The 9,636-nt window shown below is 56.9% G+C and overlaps 1 protein-coding gene across 1 annotated transcript; it reads left to right on the forward strand.

Moving 5' to 3' along the window:
* The first annotated feature begins 463 nt into the window (after positions 1 to 463).
* PPP1R1A (protein phosphatase 1 regulatory inhibitor subunit 1A) lies at positions 464 to 8,884 on the forward strand. The gene is made up of 7 exons (XM_069580686.1): positions 464 to 1,042; positions 4,674 to 4,734; positions 5,718 to 5,755; positions 6,097 to 6,160; positions 6,762 to 6,917; positions 7,847 to 7,953; positions 8,747 to 8,884. Exons 1-6 carry the CDS (start codon positions 959 to 961, stop codon positions 7,921 to 7,923), a joined length of 480 nt encoding a protein of 159 aa, XP_069436787.1. The 5' UTR covers positions 464 to 958; the 3' UTR covers positions 7,924 to 7,953; positions 8,747 to 8,884.
* The last annotated feature ends 752 nt before the right edge of the window (positions 8,885 to 9,636 follow it).

The raw sequence follows: 9,636 nt of genomic DNA on the forward strand, positions 1-9,636 counted from the left end.
AGATCTTTTCATTACTCTGCCAACAGTGGAACTAGAAACCAAACCCATCTGTAAACAAGCCACCCCACCAAAGGCATGCCCCTCTCCACCAGCAAGGAATACTCTCCGCTGGCAGGCCTTCCACCTGCTTTACATCCCCAGAATTTAGCAAGCAGAAACAGAAACCTATTTCACAAGCATTCCTGGCTCCCCACCCGTTTCTCCTCCTACTGAGTCCCAGATGGTCGTCGCTCCCTGAGCCCTCCACCCACTGCCATCAAGACAGAGGCTCCGGGGACCCTCTAAGATCTTCGTTTCCCCCTCCCCCCACAGAGTGAAACCAGACCTGTGCCCAGACCCCAGACCTCCCCTCCAAGCTTTCACCTCCGGGCTAGCGTTTTCCTTTCAATGGAAAGTCCCTCTCCTGGTCTAACTTTAATCCCTCCTGCTGCAAGCCTAGATCCCCTTTCTTTTCTCTTTGAAGCGACCCCTTTAAGATCAGAAAGGAAATCTTCCTCTCGCGTGTGCAGCCTCCTCTCTCGCAGCGCCCCTCCACCTTCCCAGCCCCTCGATTTTGCCCCAGGTTGGAGAAGTTCTTCGTGACCGCTCCGCACCTCCACCCCCCACCTCCCTCCACCCCACTAGAACTCAGGATTCCCCGCCCGAGCCGCGTCTACTGCGACCCGGGTCGGGCCACACCCGCCTCGCCCTTCGGCGGGGCGGTGACCCCCGGCAGCCGGCGGCGCGGCCACGACGGGGTTAAGGCTCCGGGCGGGGGGAGGCGGAGGGGGCCGGGAGGGGCGGCGGCCGAGCCAATCGGCGGCGGCGGAGTCCCCTGGGCCGCGAGCCGGGACCGCTGAGCCGGGAGCCGGGAGCCGAGCGCGCCGGGCTGGGGCCGGGCCGGAGCGGAGCGGAGAGGCAGCGCGCCCGCCCCAGCCCCGAGTCCGCCGCCTGCCCGCCCGCAGCCGCCGCCCCCGCCATGGAGCAAGACCACAGTCCCCGGAAGATCCAGTTCACCGTCCCGCTTCTGGAGCCGCACCTTGACCCCGAGGCGGCCGAGCAGGTGCGGAGCGGGGCGGGGCGGCAGGGGTCTCGCCCGGCAGAGGACGAGGGACCCCGGACTGTGCGACCCCAGACCCCCGCTCAGTCCTCCCTTGGCGGTGCGCCCTGGCGAGGGGCAGCGCGGTGTTGGGGGGGGGGGTCTTCTCTCCCCTCCCCCACCGTGGGAGCCCCATCTCCCCATCTGTGTTTCTCCAAGATGGACAGAAGGACGAACGCCTGCCCTCGAAGCCGGTCCCCACGAAAGTCTCTCCCTTCCTTCCCCAGCCCTGGGGGAGGGGGCTTGCCTGAGCACACGACCCCTCCCCCCCTCCACCAGTCTTGCATCCCCCACCCAGTCAAATCCCGCCAGAGTTTCTGAGCTCGGTGGGGACGCCCAAGGGTGTCGGAGGGGTTAAGGGAGAGGGCAGGTAACCGAGGGAGTTGAAAGAGGAGAAAGAGCCCCCCAGCCCTCTCCTAACTGGAGGCGATCCTGCCGGAGTCCAGAGAGTGAGGACGAGAAGGGGTTGAGGAGAACTGGGAGGGCTGGGGCTTTGGGGCGAGGAGTGGTCGTGCGTGCAGGCTGGCTACCCTCTCTGCAAGTCTGGACACGTGGGTCCTTGTTCGCAACTCCTGCCCTTTGGATCGGTAGTGGGGAGGGGGGGCGGGGAGGGCATGGGAAAATGGCCTTCGGGAGACCGAGGCGGGGGCTTTCTAGGGGCTAGGGTCCAAGCCTGAGCGGAGACACGGAGAAGCACTGTGCTGGCCTGGGCTCAAGGGTGGGAGTCCAGGGCCCTGGCCCAGCCTCCCGTCCTGGCCTATTTTTAGCTCAGAGCAGCCTGGCAGAGGCGGCAGTGTATGAGAGTGTGTGAGCAACTGTGTGTGTCAGGGAGAGTGAGCATGTGTGTGGAGACAGTGACCACCCGTGGTGGCTACTACCACCCATTTGCCAAATATTTGCTCTTTGCTCCATCGCTTTTGGTGTTCTCTTTGCCTAGACATCCCTGCTCCTAGAGAATATTCGTTCCCGCAAGGTCTCTGCCCTCCTTCCCCACCTAGCTGCGGGGGCTCTGGCTGGGCCTCCCCACCTGAAAAAGCTCTGAGCTCTTGGGATGGGCTGGAGAGCGTGTTCTTCCTGCTGCTCCAGCTGTTTGGGGAAATAAGGTCTGGATGTGAAGGTTCAGTACACTCCCTGTAACTTTAGCTTTCCAGAGTGTGGGGAGGGGTTAGGGACCTGCATTTCCATCCCTCTCCCTGGCCTGGTGGAAGCCACATCTCCAGACCTCAAAGGTGTGACAGCAGGGAAGGAGGGTGGGGAGACTGCAGACCTCCTGAGGATGAGGAGTGTGGAGAGCCAGGAGCATGGGGAGCATTCCCTTGGGGTCAGGGAAAAGGCTGTTATGCCTGGAGGCAGGAGACTGGCTAAAATAACCTCCGATCCAGGGAAAGGGGCCCAAGAGTGTGAGTGAGCCAGGGGCTTAGGGGTGAGGTTCCAAGCAGAAATGCCTGCCACTGACGCAGCCAGTGCCCATGCCTGACACCTGCCTCTGTTTGGTGTTAGAGGAGGCAGGTGGAGGTGTGTGTTGAGAGGAGGAAGGGGTAGGCCAGCTGGCCTAGAGATCTGGGGGACAGGGGAGGAGGAGGAGGCCATGCTATAAAGCCAGAGAGAAAAAGAGGCTGGGACTTCAGCCTGCTTTTCTCTCCTCTTCAGAAATCTGTGTCTGCTCGGCCTGAAATTCTACCTGTAGTCCAACTTCAGCCCCTCTTGCTGTTACCCAAATGTGTAGGCAAAAAACTCCAGGCTTGGCAGGAGCACCTAAGCCAGATCGACCTGAGAGGGTGGCAGGGTTGGAAACTCTGAGTTATGGAGCACAGAGTGGCAGGGGATGGAGGGGTGCCCACAGCTACCAGGTCCTTGGCGTAACTGGTTTGGAAATAAATCAGAGGCAAAGGCACCAAGCGTCCTTGAGAGCTAGAATTTGTGATAGGGGCAAGGAAAATGAAAGAGACCGACACTCGTTTCCTAGTAGTTCAGGGACCTGGGAGTACTTCCAGAAGTCTAACTTCCCTCCTCCTGTAGGACATCAAAATTCTCAAGGACTCTGAGCGCTTAGAAATCTTGTCCAAGGCAAGGATTTGGTTATGGAAGGGACCTGTCCAAGGTCAGAGTCCTCCTGCCCTCTCAAGGCCCTTCCCATCATACTTGCAGTGTCCTTCTCAGGCTCCCAACTCCCACTCATCCCCACCCACCACACCCTCTGCCTGCCTCAGCACCCCTCCCCCAGGGCGGACGAGTTCTCTCCTAGGAGAATGGCCTCACTCCGCTTGCAGGAAGCATACTTGCCCACCTGAGGGCCCCCAGCACGTTTGCACCAGGAATAGCCAGAGGTGGACTCACAAATAATGTCTGTGCAGCACATGCCTATATGTGTGCACGATCACACACACACAGAACTGGTATTGCAGGGACCTTAAAACGTCACCCCAAACAGACACTGCTGGCTTGTCCTGAGAAAACAATGCCTACCCCAACCTACCCCTATTCCCACTCTTCTTTGGGGAGCCCCTCAATAGACTAACCCTGCCCCCTGCTATACCTGATACCCACTTTCTGGGCTAAGAAAAGGGCAGGCGTCTTTCCACTCCCACCCCACCCCTTTACCCCACTCCGGTAATGATTCTAAATAATGGATACAGAGAGATAGGGATGTGATCATTCAGTGTCCTCAGCCTACTCCTCTCAGCCCTGGATAATTTTAGCCTCTTTCCTAGTCCATTAGTCTTCCCTCCCCTCCTCTGCCCTGGAGGGAGTTGCAGGGACTCCAACCCCACGGTTCCCTTCACTTCCAGACCTCCAGAGAAAGGGGGAAAACTACACGTCCCAAGAGTCCTTGGACTGGCTTTGACAACAACCAACTTTATTGGCAGCAAAACCGAAGAACAGAGGCAGGGGAAGAGGGGCTCAGAGGCCCGGCAGTCAATCAGCTGTTACCTGTTAATTTCTTAGACTGGGACCTGGGAGCCCAGGATAAGATTTTTCAGCTCAGCTTTAGTCCCTGGCCATGGTCCTGCCTCAGGCTCCTCCTCATATGATATTTACCATGACAAGAATTTCTCCAGACCGTTATTTCCTGTGTGTGTCCAAAGACAGGGAGAAGATGAGGGAGGGAGGGGCACAGGCCAGAAGAAGGTGCATTCAGATCAGACCTGCCTTCTCTGTGCTGCCCTTCCAGGCTGGGTGGGGCTGGAGGGGTGCTCTCCGCTGGTGCTGGCCCACAACAGGTTCATGTCCTTTTGGGGAGTGGGCTGGGACACTGAGGGGAATGCTTTCTTCCCTCTCGGGTTATTTCTGACCATTGATCCAGGATGGACGGAAGGACAATGGGCCGGAGATCAATGCATTAGCACAGATATAGATGCTGAGATGGAGAGCTGGGCCAGGACCTGGGGAGATGCAGAGACAGAAAGGGGGCTTGGGGAGCAGCGAAGAGTGGGGGAGGTCTTCTGGGTCCCCAGGGCAGAGGGAGGGCCCAAGAATGTCCCCCAGGGATCGAGGGTTCAGTGTAACGTGGCGTGCTAAGTGGGTGGTGTGGATTCTGTTGCTGAGTGTGCGTGGGGCCGTGACGCTTCCACATGTACTTGACCTCCTCCCTCAGATCCGGAGGCGCCGCCCCACCCCTGCCACCCTCGTGCTGACCAGTGACCAGTCATCCCCAGGTAAATCCCAGGATGGCCACTAAAGGGAGTGGGGGCTGCTGAAGACAGCTTGGTCCCCGTGAGAGAAGGCGAGTGCTAGATATAGCAGGGCAGGTCTGAGGAGCCAGAGGTTTGCTCGGTCCCAGAGGCACAAAAGTAGCAGCTGGATTAGCAGGAGGGTTTTCTTTGCCTTGGAAAGACCGAGCAGGAGACCACTTGGTTCCTAAGCCCCCCAGCAGTTGGGGTGGTCAGTGGAGTGCTGGTTGCTAGGGCAACAGCCTTCCAGGTTTCTCCAGCAACTGAGAGGCCGCTGCCCCCATCCCCAGAGGCGGTGACAGCTGTGAGGGGGAGGGACCGCCTCCATCAGCTATTTTCACAGCCCCCAGAGGGGAAGGGGAAGGTTAGAAACAGCTTAGGGAGCAGCTGGCATTCTGGTCACCAGTGTCCCCATCAAGGTCTGGAGAGACAGCAAGGTCTCAGAGAATGTCAGGGGCGCTGGCTGGAGAGTGGAAGAGAGATGGTGATGCTAAGAAGCCCGACTGGCAATCCGGATGCCTGAGCCTCCAACTTCCCTCCAACTACTTAAAAGGATTGTCCTGTACAGGACAAGTTTGCCATTCTCTCCTCTGCTCGGTCCAATTCTCGAGCCAGGGTAGGGAGAATGGCTGGAAGGAGGCAGAGATGGATATTTCGGGAGGAAAAGAGCAGGAGGACCACAAAGCCTGCCTTCAGGAACCTCCAGGTTTGAGGCAAGGATGTAGGTGCAGGCTAACTACAGAGACAAGGACCAGACTAGAAGCAGGAGATAAAGCCAACCAGCAGAGCAGGCTGGGGCTGGAGGGAGGAGGCCAGGGCAGCCCATCAGGACCAGCTTCTTAGGGGCAGATGTGAGGGACCAATCACAAGGGAGGTGATTGCAGGGGCTCCTCCCCTTGAGAAGTCAGACTGCCCAGGGCCCCTCTGGACCTCCCATCCCCATCACGTTCTCTCTCTCCTTCCCTCAGAGGTAGATGAAGACCGGATCCCCAACCCACTTCTCAAGGTGAGCTGGCCCCTCCCGCTCAGCCCAGTGCAGAGAACCCCCAGGCTTATTAGAGGGTTATACCTCCAGCCACTGCCCCCACCTGCAGGACCTTTTGTCTCCCTCCTGCTTGTGCCCTTCGCATGTTCTTCTTGAGTGGAGGTGCACACGCAGTTCCCTGCATTCCCCCGACACAGCCGTCTTGCTCACCATCATGGGCAGGGCAGGGGCTGGGAAAGCGGGAGTTTCCTTCCCCCTACTTTCTGAAGCCCACGCCTCCCCAGTCCCCATCTACAAGCATGGCAAGGCGGAGGGGAGGGCGAAAAGGGTGGGCGCCCACCTGTGCCCTGTGCCCTTCACAGCCCACTTTGTCCATGTCTCCACGGCAACGGAAGAAGGCGACGAGGACCACACCCACAATGAAAGGTTGGGAAAACCCTTCCCCGCCACACCTGATGCTGAGCAGTAGCCAGGACGGCATCCCTTTGGAAGGAATCCTTGGGAAATCATTAAACCTGCCTTTGCGAAAGGAGAGTTGCTGGAGCCTGAGGGGGGAAGCGGGGTGGGGAGGTGTTGCATTCCAGCTCTGCCACCGACTAGCTGGAGAGCCTGGGAGAACCCGCTTAACCTCCAGGGCCCCTGGATACTACCTCACTTTGGCCGTTAAATAAAGTATGTGCAGTCACCCAGTACAGTGCACTGCACAGAGAAGGTACTCAAATTTTTCTTGAATCTAAATGGACTCTTTTCTCTTGCCCACAAGGGAGAATAGGTATCCCAGCAAGTCAGGAGGATCTTTTGTTCTTAAAGGCTCTCCCCTTCCCCTCTCTCAGCTTTGAAGAAAGTACATTTTATTGTCTAGCTTTAGTCCCTCTTTATTGGCCAATGAATGTCCTTCCTTGATCAGGAAAGTCAGATCACACAGGCAGTGTGCACTGGCCCTCTAGTGGAGCTGTTGAAGCTGAGGGTCCACAGAGGAGACAGGGCAGTCTCGTCCAATGCTCTCCCCCTTTCTCTTCGCCCCCAGAGCTCCAGATGATGGTTGAACATCACCTGGGGCAACAGGAGCCGGGAGAGGAGCCTGAAGGAGCCGCTGAGAGCACAGGGACCCAAGAGTCCTGCCCACCCGGGATCACAGACACAGCAGCGGAGTCACGGCCGGGCACCTCTGGGAAAACATACAGTGCGTTCAGGCTGCGGAGGGACCAACCCAGGGGAGGCCAGTCTTATTGGCTATGGGGAGGGGCCTAGCAGTAGCCAGAAACTGTCTTGAGAATATGGATCCTTTGCATAACCAGCATGTGTTTGCATCTCTTCACCTTTCCTTACTAAATGACACCATCCCCTCCCACTTGGACTTCCCAGCTCCCTGATATATGGGGGCAGGGGGGGGGGTGGCGGGGGCAGGAGGTGCCTGCCAGAATGGAAGCAGCTTTCTGGGCTGGAATTCTGGCTCTGCCACTACACCAGCCCCGAGGCCTTGAGCTACCTACTTAACCTCAGTCAGCTAAGTGATAATGATGGCGCCTATTGCATTGGGTTGTTTGTGAAAATTAAATGAGATTGGTCCTTAGCTCGGCAGCGAACACACAGAAAGCACGCAAGAAATGGAAGCTGCATGTCCATGGGTCCTTATCCCAGACGTGGGTCAGAAGTCAGAGTTTTTCCAGCTTTACCAAGGTGACAACGGAATGTATACTGTGTGTTCCATCATACTCCCAGCAGAGTCCCCCTGTAGTCAAACACATGAATATTTCTGCAGGGAAATGATTGGGCACACTAAGTGGGATACATACGCTATCAAAAGCTTCCTGTCTGCTCAGGTCAGGTTTAGCCACACATTGAGATCATACCCAAATTTTTAAGCTTTTTTTAGAGGTGTTGGTTTGTTTTGTTTTTTTTTTCCTGATTGCAGACTTCAAAAAACTAGCTAACCTAAGTAGTCATTGAGACCAGGGAAAACCCTGTGGGTCTTGCCCCCTTGCCCTCAGCTGGCCTTGGGCTCCTCTGAAGGGTGTTGGAGTATGGGATGGGGTAAGCAGAAGCAGCTCCCTCTCTCCAAGCCCTGGTGAACTCTAGCTCTCCCTGCTGCCACCCGCTCTCCCTCCTCAGAGCCTGCACAGTCCATCCCTAACACTCAGGAGAGGGGCAGTGAGAAACCCAGCACAGAGGGGCCCTCAACCCAATGACCACCGCTGGATTCCCAGGGAGCCAACGCGGTAAGACCCCCGGGCTGCGTGCCCAGTCTGCAGGGGAGCAGGCTGTGTGAGGAGGGCAAGGGCTGAGATCTAGAGTCAGGGAAAGGGAACAAAGGACCAACTTCAGCCTCCGAAAACCCGTCCTCTGTGGCTGGCAGATTTGCATCTCCCCTGATGGATAAATGTGCTTCCCAGGTGGCTCGGTGGTAAAAACTCAGCCTGCCAGTGCTTAGGAGAGGCAAGAGAAGCAGGTTATATCAATGGGTCCAGGGTTATATTTCCCCTGGAGGAGGAAATGGCAACCCACTCCAGTATTCTTGCCTGGGAAATCTCATAGACAGAAGAGCCTGGTGGGCTACCGTCCACGGGGTCACAAAGAGTCAGACACGGCTGAGCACATACACCTGGTGGATAAAGAGAAATGGGATTCAGCTGCAGCAGGGGTCACTGAGGTTAGACTCGTCTGAGGACTTCTGGCTCCTAGAATCGATGATGGAAGTAGACCATGGATTTTCTGATAAAGGGCATTTGGAACCCAAAGGGAGAGCCTCATCTGTCCAGGCTGGATGACCGCTCCAAGACCGTTCCAAGTGGTCTTGCCTGGAGTGGAGACATGGATGAAATGACCTCATGAGCTCTGATTTGACAGTCTCCCCTCCACTGTGTAGACAGGACGAGGGGCCAGTGACTGGTATGGGATGCTACACTTAGATGCCTGACTAGCGGGATGGCTGGGCACACCAGCGGGGGAGGGGACCGTAGGACCTCAGGCCTCTCACTCACTTTCTCTTCCTACCCGCTTCCCTTGCAACAGGTCTGAGAGTGAGGAGGCGTCTTGGAATCAAGACCACAGTTGAGAATGCATGGACACTGGATTTGTTTCTTATTTCCTCACTTTGGGGGAAAAGTCTCTTGTTTTTAAAAAGTGATAAATTTGGTGTTAAGTCCTTGACATTTTCCTTCTTTCCCAACTTGAAGAATCTTTTCTCTCTCCCCTCTTGTCCTGCCTTCTCTGCAGCCCCCTCCCTTCTGCCCAACTGCCTCCAGGAAGGAGGGAAAAGGGAAGCTGGGCAGGAGCCTTGAGAAGGGAGGTGTTTTTCTCCAGCCCTACCCTTAGTTTGCTGGGAGAAGAGAGGCCTTGGAACCCTAATGCCTGGCCAGCTGTGATGGTGCTGTGCGCGCCCTCTGCTGGACAAAGCTGGGAACTGCACTCTGGCCCTTGGCCCTTGGGAAAGAGGGTGTGTTGCTTCAATGCTTCCTTGCCTGCCCTCTGAGACTTGGTGATTCCCAAGCTTCAGGATGTGTTCCCTCTGCAGCTGGGAGGAGACCACCACCCAGATTCCAACCTGTTAGCCAAGCTAGATTGAGGCCACGGGAGCCATTCACGAAGAGGCGCTTGCTGGGAACTGGAAAGGTCACCTCTCCCCTTGTCCTTGGCACTGAGGGACCAGGGTAAACGACAGAAGCTGAGCAGAGGTGAATAACCTTTCTCAGACACCACAGCCAGGCCTCTCCTGCCCACCGCTTCTGCTTTTTCCAGGCAGTGGAGGGAAGGCAAGATTCACCCCTCTTTAGAAGAAGTGGTATGCTGGAGAGAATAAAAAGCGCTTCAGAAGTGGAAGGTCCCTTCTGCCAGCCCTGCTGCGCACCCTCGGGCAGAACCTCCCCTCTCTGGCCTCCGTATATAACAGGGCACACACAGCA

Source organism: Ovis canadensis, chromosome 3, assembly GCF_042477335.2.
Source record: "Ovis canadensis isolate MfBH-ARS-UI-01 breed Bighorn chromosome 3, ARS-UI_OviCan_v2, whole genome shotgun sequence".
Lineage (NCBI taxonomy): Eukaryota > Metazoa > Chordata > Mammalia > Artiodactyla > Bovidae > Ovis > Ovis canadensis.

Excerpts from the sequence above, each read along its gene's own strand:
- PPP1R1A (XM_069580686.1), top strand. The coding sequence starts at position 959 with ATGGAGCAAGACCACAGTCCCCGGAAGATCCAGTTCACCGTCCCGCTT. Across the intron at positions 5,756-6,096 it reads TCCCCAACCCACTTCTCAAG|CCCACTTTGTCCATGTCTCC; the intron begins GTGAGCTGGCCC and ends TGCCCTTCACAG. Across the intron at positions 6,918-7,846 it reads CACCTCTGGGAAAACATACA|AGCCTGCACAGTCCATCCCT; the intron begins GTGCGTTCAGGC and ends CTCCCTCCTCAG.